Source organism: Halyomorpha halys, unplaced genomic scaffold (assembly GCF_000696795.3).
Source record: "Halyomorpha halys isolate HHAL.00 unplaced genomic scaffold, Hhal_1.1 Scaffold746.1, whole genome shotgun sequence".
In the NCBI taxonomy this organism is placed as follows: domain Eukaryota; kingdom Metazoa; phylum Arthropoda; class Insecta; order Hemiptera; family Pentatomidae; genus Halyomorpha; species Halyomorpha halys.
Window position 1 is genome coordinate 589,969 of NW_027107304.1, and position 12,471 is coordinate 602,439.

The following is a 12,471-nucleotide window of genomic DNA, read 5'->3' on the forward strand; positions in this document are numbered from 1 at the left end:
TGTACAAGAGCGTTTTAATACAAAATTTTCTTATATTATAAGAAATATTTCTACAAAAAGTTTTTTATGATTAATATTATAAAGTTATTCTGCAAAAAGTGAAAACTGTTTATAAAAATTCCTATACAGGATATAAGTTGCAGTAAAATATTTTTATTTATCCCTCCTCCCCCTCAGGACGTGTTAAAACCTACCCAAATGATTACATGGGTAATATCATAATATAAATAAGTGTCATGTTTATTTTAAAATAATAGAAATGATCTTTTTATTTATAATTTTTATAATATATTTTAGTCAACCTCCGATATAATACAAACAATTAATAATTTAGGAAACTTTACTGAGAAATATTGTTATCGTTTGCAGGTGATTTTCGCAATCTATACTTGTGTACTGGTTCCAGAAATTGACAGCCAAATGTAAAATTTATTTTTTTGTAGACTATTTATTGAAGGCGGCTTTTAGTCTGTGTACTATCCCGTGGGAACGAATCAGTTAGCCTGAAAGCCAATCAGTCAAGAAAACCGTAGGTAATTTAGAGGAATCTCTTCCCATTCAAAGGTCCTTTGCAGTAACTATAAATAAACCGCAGGGACAAAAGTTTAAAAAAAAATTCCTTTTAAGAGAAAACCCTTTCGGGCAAATCGGTATTTTTTTAATTTAGTGATTGGTCCTTTAATTTCTCTGTATAGATGTCGAATGTGAGTTTATCAGATGCACTATATAGTGCACACATAGTATGAATGTAACAAGTACGTGAATTTATCTAATAATAAAAGAAAGGGGAAAAAATAAAATCATAAATTAAACAGAAAAATGTGCATTTAAAAACTTAAATCATATTCTTAACGTTATATTGAATGTACTACTGAGTTACGCTGGTATTTCCGTGAACGTGCAATACAAACAAAATTCACTGTAGTTAATATACAACAGAGTTTATAGAATTTTATTGTAATTACTTGTTGATATCGTTTATTTTGATTATATTTATTACTAAGTATCAATATTTTCTCAGGCCACCCTCCAATAAAACCTTTCTAATTACCTTTATGAGTGTATCTTAACTGGATTTATAATTGTTTTAATAAAATAATTTGTATCCAAGTTAAGTCTAAGAATATTTCATTAAAAGACGAATGTTTCACCTAGTTCGGCCATCCTCAAGGACAATTTCAAATATAAATTTACTCCTTGCATCCAATAATTTAAAACTGTTTGCATGATATTAATCATTAATATCGGTCGAATCAACCTATTTTTTCACTTTTCGATTAAAATGTAAAACTTTTAATTGCAGATTAACTAACATGCTGTTATCACTTTTTTATCACACATTATTTTTTCACAAAATATTAGTGTTTTGAGACTTAACTCGGATACAAATTATTTTATGTAAACAATAAAAAACGGTCTCACGAAAGTGAAAAGAATATATGTAATGTATTTATGATGTACACCGACTATGTTACAATATCTTAAGATGACCTTAACACCAAAAATAATGAGACGTGATCAAGTCACGCCCTTAAAATCTCATAATTAGAACCAGGGTTTTCATACCTTGAAAATATTTTCTAATAGCACAAAAAACAGTTTTTGAAAATGTAAAAAAAATTTCCTATCTACATAACAATCTCTTAAGAAGATAACACCAAACATAGTTAGAAGGCAACACTGTTTCCCGCCCCGCATCTGATATCCTATGATAGGCGGCAGGTTTATCATACATAAAACATTAACTAAAAGCAAGTAGAGCAGTGTTTGAGAAACATTACTTATATCGATCGTATTGGAAAAGTTTGAGTTTAACTTTGAGATAGAGCAAAATATTTAAAAAGCCCCTGAAATCGAAAAACGGTATCAAAGAAAAAACCCGCCACTCCCGCCCTCTATGGTAGCAATTCTTATCTGTCTTTTCAAACGGACAATTTCAGCGAGTTGGTTGATCGATGAACGACATGTCACAATCTCACAAGAGGAGATCGTAACGCTAAAAAAAAGGCCTATATATCACGAGGGCCCTATATCACTTTCGAAATGTTAGCTTAAAACGGGAAGGAGAGACTTTGAGATAGAGCAATATTTAAAAAGCCCCTAAAATCGAAAAACGGTATCGAAGAAAAAAGCCCTAGTTAAAACTAGGAATCTGCGTGGAAAATTCCTTTTTTTTCTCTCTAAAACTTTCGTTAATTAACTCTACGTAATTGATTCTTCTAGAAAGTGCATTAGGAATGAATTTTAAGAGACATTTAACCAGATGAAGTTGTCGGTGCCCATTAAAGGCGACAGCCCCTAATCATTAGGCATTCCTCATTACGTAACAGAGAGAACGCTACCGTCTGCACCTTCTCTAAATTATTCTATATGATTTATCTAAACGGCTTCTCTAGTTAGTTCGTCATCATTAACATCTAATCTGATAAATCCCTATCCGGTAAGGTTCCGTGTCATTAGGGAATGAACTTGTGTAACTCTGTCGTGCACAATCTTACCTGGAATGGACTTGCCGAGCTCGAGGTACTGGATGACCGAAGGGGAGAGGAAGCCTGGAGGGATGGGCGGTCCAGGGGGACCCTTCCTCTCTTCCAGCTCCTGCGGCGGCGGGTCCAGCGGTCCGTCCGATACTGGAGCTCGGCTCCGTTTCTTAACAACTCCTTCCTCTAGGCCATCTGAAACAAGCAAAATAACACAATTATATTAGCCAGTGACTTAAATGTTGTCCTTTACAGGCAGGGTCATATAACTACAGTCTCTCCGGGAATGTCATATAAGTGGATTTTTTTTTCAAAGCTAGGGAATTATATTTATTTTGTTCGTTGTATTTCTTGTGCACCTATCAGTGGAAATCTGGAAGGTAGAGGCAAAATATGGTGAAAAAAATAAATGTAATCCCTCCAAAAAAATAAAACACCTTACATCTTCACATATTAAATATATCAGTGAGACACAATTGCATAAAAAAAAATACAACATATAATACATTGTTTTCGATAGTTATTGTAGTATGCTTAGGTCAGAAACCTTGATTTTGTTTTTTATTTCACACATTTGTGTGTGCGTTACAATATCAGGAGTGGAAATACTAAAACATTTTTTGTCCGAAAATTACTGCACTGCTTCACTATCATTGAAACTTTCATATAAAAAGTAAGTAAAAAAAATAAGTACATATACAAATTATATTTTTGTGTCTTATACCATTTAAAATTAGTTGAATTATTCTTCAATACAATAAGTAACAACTGTTTAGAAATTCACAAATCATATAATTTAATCAGGTTCTTAACCACAACTGACCTTTTAATATGCTGAAATTCTACCACAAGTTGAATGTCATTGTCGAAACTAACAACAACAAAGAGATTTATATCCATCATTTGTCACAATTTCTTTCTTTGTTTACTATGTTTCCTCCTAATGGTTTCAGGAAGTTAAAAAATTCCTTTTCCAGACAAATCCTGCGTTCGGATTAAACGTCAGTACAGTGGTTAAGGGGCTTTAGAACCCGAACTAGCATGTTCACCTAGTCTAGTTCCCGTTTTATAAATGTATTGCATGTTTAATTTTTAAACTATTATGTGAACCCGATCTTTTATTCTAATTAAGAACTGGTTTTGTTTACTTCACTGTTCTGAGGGCGAGTGGTTCTTATCTTTTGAAAGATATTCTAAAAAAATAAAATCCTATTCTTTTTCAAAGGTACAGTGTGCACAGTAGAAGTGAAAGCATTCCAAACTAATCTCTTAAGCTAAACCATAAACCTATTGCTTTAAATCTGTACCTCGGAACCATACGGACGTAAGTCTAAGTTGGAAGAAAATAGTAGAAGAAGACTTTATGAGGTGGATTGTAGGAAGATAATCCGGGTGGCAGTCAATAAAGGTATCAAGATAGTAAAAGAAAACTATTTATTGTTAACCAACGTTTCGTCCCATTTTGCAGGGCTTCGTCATTGCTGTTAGATTGAGTACATCTTCCTTTAATGTAAATCAAAATATTACGATTTTCAGGTTATTCCATTATTTTATGTAGAATTTGATTTTACCATCGAATTTGATTAAGCCATTACAACTTAAGACTGCTCAAAACCACCTTTTATATTTTCTAAGGGTTATAAGAACCTATGTCCTAACTATGATTAAGCAGTTTTTGTGCCCTCCTGAAAGGTTTTCCGTAGGTGACGTACGGTAGTCTGGTTGGGAGGTACAGATATGAGCCTTTCAGTTAGCAGAATGACATTGGAATATTAATTGAAGTTCTTCCCTTTGTACATGTCATTATGTCGACTAATAGATTCTTGTATTAAAAATAAACCTCTTGTTGGCACTCTTCGATATTTTCAGAATTGAACAATAACAAACTCTGTTAGTTTTTCTTGATTATGAAAGCCAGATGTTAGCAATGAGGCCGGCCGCCAATATTATAGTTTCCCTGATCTATTTCTTCACCGATACTCCATCATGCTCCGGCCATCTCGGAACTGGCCTGCCTTACCTCGCAGGATAGGCACGACCACCGTGCTACTAACCACAGACAGCTATATTTACTTTAATGTCGACCAGATACGGACTGTGAGGCAACGGCTCTAGCTCAGTTACATATTCCGGGAGGTTTGGCAAGAGGCGGGGTCGAAGGCCCTTCCGAGATCCAACCCAACCCAACCTTGGAACCTTCGGTAATTGGATTCAGGGTTAGGAGGTCGTCGGTCCATGGACCTAATCAAACAACCTCTAGTAAAAATATCCTACAGGGAAAAATTAAATGAAAAAGAACCACCCAACGAAATATTTATTCTAATAAACTCTTAACCAATTATCATTGTATAATTACGTAGTTTTTGACAAAATGTGAATTTTAATATTTTAGTAAAACTGAATGGACAATAAACTTTGCGTCAGTTGCGGAACAGTGAATGTTTTTTGTTTTCTCTTTTCAACGTCTCTAATGGTGATAAATAGTGTTTCTTATATATTTTATTTTTTTCTTGATATGGTAGAAAAAGAAAAAATTAATTTTTAAATATTTTCTATTTTTTATTTTTTGATAAATTCTTATCTCTGGAATAATGTCTTTATCTTCTTTTAGGATCATTTGTTGTCTTTTTAATTTCTTGTTATACTGTTTTTTGTTTTCACTTTTTTTTGTTGTCGGTATCTCGTTTTTTTCAGCTGTGATGAAGGTTTGAAATTTAGGTCGAAATGTTTTCACTAATAAAAAAAGTTTTACTTATTTGTGTTAGCTATTATTTAGCATACCTATTGTTTAATAGTTGGAGTTACATACATTTATATTTTGCCACAGATGTCCCATCGACTTTCAGGAACAAAAAATTTCGAGTGAAAGCGTAAATATGAAGACTATGAAGGAAAAAAAGGTTATGTTTTATTAAAATAGAGTTAATGGTAGGTAAAAATATATTAACATGACGTAATAAAGGAAATTAATATTAATAATAGGAATAACTATCTCTTGATTCAATGATGTGAGAACTAATGAGTGAAATGTAGGGAAAGCTATAAATTTCTCGTATAATATAATATTATTATTATTATTTATTTATATTTTCTTTTACATATTTGTATTTCCAAACTTACATAATTAACACTAGATTTATGAGTGCATTTATATTTATATTGCTATTAGCACCAGTGAAATTGACGGGTAAGCGAAAATTAAATCTAAATTTAACAATATTAGGCTTTGCGTTTAAATAAATTATTAATAAGTAGAAAGTCTTTTTTTTTTTTAAATTATTATGGAATCGATAACAATAATATTATCGGTATAGGTTAATCAGATTTATCGATTTATCTGCTTTGGCATAATGCACACTAGTCTTCTTCGGAGGTATCCTCGGAGCAATCATCGTCGATGTTGATAATTTTGTTCAATTTCTTATTCATCTCTTAGATTTACTCATAATTGCTTGTAAAGGGTGATCGGTAAATATTAAAAAAAAAATGCTCAATTTACGTCTTCCCGGGTCTTTAGATTTATTTGATTGAAAATCATCATCAAATAGCAATAATGGGGGGGGGGGGACTTATGCACAGTGGTAAATATAATTTTAGTAATGCCCGTAGCTCACTAGATTTTTATCAATTCATTTCGGCCGCACTGTAAAGAAAGCTCTCGTGTTGTACTTTCGATTTCCGTGTGCTTGTTCCGAAAATGACTCGGTCGTGGACATTCCTTTCGCTAGATCATACTCAATAATTGTCGCTTTCACCAATTTAATGTTTGGACTCAATATCAAACTATCAGAACCAATTTAAAATAAAAATGAGAAAGATATAAAACTTGATTATTAAAAGAAAGTTGAAACATGTCAAAGATTATGTCACCTTATAGGTTTACACAATTTTTCTGAAACTAAATTATTGATTTCTTCAACAAATATTACTGTTTCTAATTTTCCGGTTATTCTTTGATGTAAGCTGGAGGAGTTATTTAGGGAATGCAATTATAATGTTCTTTTCTTGTCCTATTGAAGTTCATGAAGAAAGCCTTTCTCGGTCCAATAGGCCAATATTACAATATTAGGAAGAGAAGTAACTACAACGGATAGAAAGTTTAGAAAAGTGTGTGTATTTACATTTTTCTTTATTGGCGCACTTAAGGTCGTTATGTTCGTTTGGACACGTCAATTATTTCTAAGCGTTTATTGTATGCCATGGCGAATCGCTAGATAAGCACCTCACTTCACCTCTACGAACAGGTTCAATCCTTCTGACCCTAACAGTTTTCTTAGCTTATCATTTAATTATATATATAAAATAAATGGTGTAATTATTTCATTATCTGTATTACATAACTATATTTTATTTCTTTAAAATTTATATATTTTTGGTGATGTTGTTATGAACTGTAAGTCCTGGCAGGCTGTCAGTCTCCAAAACTCTAAATATTGTTCCAATTATTACTAAGAAATTTAATATAGAAATTAATATATCTGCACAAAGTTTTTTTTTTTTTTTTTTTTTATGAAATAATAATTATTTGAAAAAAGCTAATCATTTTTAAAATTATAAATTGACTATAAATTAAATTAAAAACATCATTTAATTTTTTCAAATTATTTTACTCCGTTCTTTCAGATATTCCAGAAATAATTCGAATTAAAAAAACTAGGGGTGCTAATGTATACTATTTCTTAACGTTATAAATAAATACACAAAGTTAAGTTTAAACAAAAAGTATGTTTATTTATATTGTTTATAGACGACTGTCTAAAAAAATAGTATTCAACTATTCATTGATTGCCGACGTTTCTACAATCAATTTAGGTCTCCATCCGGACTGCGATGTGTGAAGAAGTACAACAATTGGTGCAGGAGCCCAAGAGGATAAATTTTGATTATTTTAATGAAAGCTACGTATAATTACTACTCAAAACTGATCGGTCTGCCATGTATAGGTAGGAGAATAAGAAATGGTGGCTGTTTCAAGATGTTAAAAAAATTAAATTTTCATTCAGAGCTCTATGTCTCTAAAACTACCGACAACACTAGACAACCTAAGAGAACATCATTTAATGTAGAGTAAATTATCTAATACATGAGACCCAATAGTAGCCTTTTTAACCATCTGTGCTTTCCCAAACCTTTGCACGTTTTGAATTTTTTTTTTTTTTGCATATTTTGTTTTTTTTTAAACTCAATTATAATTTTTGTGGCATAAAATTGAAAGATTGAACAAAATTTCTCATATTTTAAGCATATAGGTGTATTTATGCCAATATTTGTTTATTTTATTAATTTTTCCTTATTAAATTTATAGTTTGCATGGAAACCACACGAAACTACAAAGCAAAGAAGTAAACACTTGTGACGAATGTTCTTAAATAGTATTAACTAACGGTTTCATTTAAAAAGTTTCTCTAGAATAATTGTTTCTAGCCCTTCATTCTTCAGTTTTACTTAGTTGTGGTTAGTAGGAATTTCATCATTTTTTTTTTCATTACTATATTATATTACCAATGAATATTATTTTAAATAAAAATAGAACAAAAAATCAATTGGTCTGACCAATATGAATATACTTATACATTTTTAATGTTTTAAAACTTTGTTAAGGTTTTTTTTTTTTTAGTTTTTTGGTTAGAGATATATATGTGTATTTTATACACTATTAGAAAGCTAAGCGGAAGAACATGCTATGTGAAATTTTGCTTGGAATAAGTTTTAAATACTACTTCTTACACAATGCACCTTTTCTTAAAATTGAGGTAGTTTTAAGAAGATGAAAAATTGAATATCAGCCTTCATAACATGTATATGATACAATTAGTTTCCTCATGACTCTTCAATGATACGTAAAATTATTGGGTTTTAATCAGAGTAGTTTAGTTTTTACGCTTGCATAATTGCAGAGAGTATTTAGCGAGTTTAACTTAATTAAAACAAGGTAATGTAAATTTTCTATGTATACACGTGTTGAGTTTTTACTAGACGATTTTACACATGTTGAGTTTTTACTAGACGATTTTACTCATTTTGAGTTTTTTTATACGGATTTTTAAAAATCCTGTCTCTACTTATAACCATATTTTAAAAGATATTTGGGTTGATTCCCATGGGATTTTCAAACAGTTTTTAAAATACATTTCTAGTATACATTCATGGTGTTCTCATTCCTGATAATAAAATTGCCAATTAAGATAAACATTACAGAACTATTTTTCTTGCTTACAGATGTTTATTTTTTGATAGCTTACAAATAAAAGACACATATTGAACTTTGGTCACGAACCTGTTAGTCATGTGAGTGTGCACACCTAATATTGTGTTATTTTTTTATTTACCGATATAATAGATAATGATTTGAAATAATAATAAGTTTTATTTTTCAAGTATATTACTTAAGAGAGAAAGAGAAAAGAAATTTTATTTAAAAAAATAATTTAAAACATCACTGAATTGATTAATACTTCGGGTTAATAATAATTTAATGATTATTTTATTCACCATATTGTTTTAAGTATCTTGCTAAAACATTTTATGAAAGTTGCCTGGTCCTAAATTAAAATAAGATAATAGATAGCACAAACGATTTTATATTGAGTTTTGAATTCCACTGAAGCATTGATATCCATAAAAGTTGTGCCATGGCTTAATAAATACTATTACTATGCAAATAGCCATTTGTATTATTTTACATATGCAATTATATCCATTTGTATAAACTAGAAGGTGATACCATATACCACAGTTTGTGAAACCAGTTTCACTTTGCCATTCACTCGCTGACCTGAGGAGATTCTTGCAATTACGCTTTTCTATCCCTTGAAGTTTGTTTTATTACATTAGGTAATATTTATTTTTGCTTTTTTACTGAAAGTAGCGAAGCCATTTGTTCATATAGTAATAAAAAAAAAAAAAAAAACATTTTCTAAGCATAAGCATCCATAATTTTCTATAACATTTTACCTTTTGGAGACCAAGAAATACATTTGGTTTCGCTTCGGTCATATTTCTGTCCTAGCATTATCGATGAAACCGTTAATCTGATTCTTATTTTCCCACTCATTAATTTTTGTATACGTAAACAATTTTTCTCGGCACACCTATATTTCTATAATGAGTTGTCTGATTTTGCTCAAATATCAGAGTGTGTGTGAAAAATGGATTTATGATCGAATCATTAAGATTCATTCAACTAATTTCGTTTGTACGAGCTTTTATTTTTTGTTGAAATCAATTGATGAAATAGTTTTTCTTGAAATTAACATTTTTAACATATAATGTTGAACTGACTGTTGGTTTCGTTGTGCACTAGCCAAGAGGTTTGTTGAAATAGGATCTGTATTTGAAAAATACGCTTATTGCTAGCTTTCAGCGAAATGATAAATTCAGTTTAAATACGAAACGTATAGAAGAAAAATAAACTTTTTTTAATAATGCGGTTTAGCTATGCGGGATGTTTTTATTCGTTTGGTTAAGAAATACAAATTTCATGACAACCATCAAATTCATATGACCATGTAACATATTCCGGTGTCATTTTTATGTCCGTAAATTAAAATATTTTTGAGGCATGCCACAAGTTTTAGGAAATTTTGCTGCTCATTAGCTCAGTAATTCCAGCCTTGAGCAAGCCGTTGCCTGAGGCTCTATACCCGGTAATTTGAGAAATGTGCGAAGTGAAATCACTCTTTCATAATGTCTAAACGCATTCATTTCATAATTGCCTCTTGAAGGTACCAATACGGATGCCAATTTCGATTAAAGTTCGTAATTAAACTGGAATAGGTAGCTATATGGTGCACATTCTGCTTCGCTCTTAGAATCCAGGAGGAATAGATTACATAATCTAAGAGGGCGAAATTTGAAATTTAATATAGCACTAAATATATATTAATCAGTTAATATATTAATAGTCTTACACTAAAAAGGCCAGTTTACTGCATGTCATATTTGGTGTTACTTGTGGATATATAATATGGTAAGGTCGAAACGTTGGCTTTAAATTTTCAAAAACTTTAAAAAAATGTTTTATTTTTAATTTTATTTTAGAATTTAAAAAAAAATTAAACTAAAACAATTTTTTTATTTTGTAGTCTCTTCGACTGACCCTGATAAATATATCTTTGATGCGCAGTCATAAGAGCTTTAAGTCGAAAATATGATTTTTCCAGGACCCTGTTTCATAATAAAGTACAAACTAATACTATTAGTCTTGTAGATTTATCTTAATTCAATTACACAGACTTGTACAATAGTAACGTGTACTTTCGGATTTTTTAATTCCTGTAATATCACTAATAGTCATCCCTATCATGAAAAAAATAAGTATTAGTATTATTAACACACTAGTTTCTACACTTGTACTATGAACTAATACTATTAGCTTCCATTATGAAACAGTGCCCAGGAGAGCAAAAACAAAGTTCAAAACAGTATGTAAAATCTAATTATTTATATTTTTATAAAACAATATAGTAGTAAGTCTATCTGAAGCATAAATACTTTATTAACAACCTATAGCTCTGATTTGGTGCTATAATACGATATAATCTCCAATTGCTCAAAAAGTGACTTAAGCCCTTATCACAGCGCATCAAAGATATAATACTTAAATTGACTTCGGTCAACTACCCATTACTTTATAATTCCAATTAGTATAATTTAGTTTCCTTCCAAAAAAATTGGTTCTTTTTTTACCTCATTTTGTTTCCTTTTAAACTCCTTTCTGGGAATCTCCGACATTGGAGAATAACCTAGTGCCTACCAACCTATTATAACCAGAGTGGGAATGTCGTGATTTCTTTCCGTGTGCCTTTATTTCAATTTTATCAGATTCCGTCCACTACTTTGCTTATTCATTCTTTAACTTATTTTTCTCGGCACAACTATGTTTCGAAAATAGATCGTCCTATTTGGCCCAAATTTGGGTATGATTGTAAAATTGATCTGGTATCAACGATAAAATTTGACACCCTCGACAAACTTCTCCAATCATTAAAAAAAAAAAATAATGCAATGAAATACAAATTTAGAACTAATGAGAAAGCTGTACTCATGCACGTACTTGACAAACTTCTTTTATGTTATAGAAAATTGAAAAAAAAATAAAAAATTAATTTGTTGACTGGAATAACAAAAAATACCAATTTTCGATTTAAGAGAATTTTGATTATTACATGATACTAATGGTTTTGGTTGAGTGCAGAGTAAAATAGAAATTTTATGTGGTAATCTGTTTATGGTTTGATATAATTCCCTTGTGAAATATCTCCTTTCGCTTTTCGGCGCTTTCATATTACTAAAATTTAAAAATAATGTTGCTCCATCTCATAATTAAGAATCGCTGAGTAGTTGTAAAACAGTCATCATGTTTAGCTTTCGTTAAGGTCTTCAACATTACCTTTAATATCTTTTATTATTATTGTTCACCAATTTACATTATATTTGGGACTTTTCAACCACTTAGTTATAACTTTTGAACTAATTAGTTATAACTTTTGAACTACTTAGATATAACTTTTGACTTTCTTATCGCTAGGGTTGGGAGAGTATAGTGATCAGGTCGAATTTTATTTATGCAATTTCCAACGATTCTATTACTATCAGCGTCACCAGAAAAAAATTTCCAGTCATTGGTGTGTCTGTACTTCAATTACATTTTTTTTTTTTGTAGGGGTTGTCCTCCGATGTCTATAAATGAAATTCAGGCACCCTATCCTCAATAGTGGCATCCGAAAAAAATTGGGTCTTAAGCGCCAAAAAAAAGTTTTGGTGAAACACACACAGACACATACTATGTTTACTTCTGGTTAAAATTCTGATTCGAATTTACTGTATAACTTTCATATATAGGTCAATAAAAAGAAAAAATATATCAGAAGTGAGTATGATTGAATACCAAATACTTACACGACAAATAGATATCAGAAGTGAGTATAATTGAATACACGGCTAATAGATATCAGAAGTGAGTATAATTGAATACACGGCTAATAGATAT

General features: G+C 30.6%; 2 protein-coding genes across 3 annotated transcripts in view; one reads left to right on the forward strand and one right to left on the reverse strand.

Annotated features, from left to right (window-relative positions):
• Nucleotides 1-12,471, forward strand: part of qin — a 347,449-nt gene that overhangs the window by 220,743 nt on the left and 114,235 nt on the right. The gene's annotated exons all lie outside the window — the stretch shown is intronic.
• The window catches only part of LOC106685818 (uncharacterized), an 87,735-nt gene that overhangs the window by 20,356 nt on the left and 54,908 nt on the right, over nt 1-12,471 (reverse strand). The window contains exon 2 of the mRNA XM_014428746.2: nt 2,499-2,675. Within this exon, the coding sequence (XP_014284232.1) occupies nt 2,499-2,675 (177 nt within the window). The remainder of the gene's footprint in view (nt 1-2,498; nt 2,676-12,471) is intronic.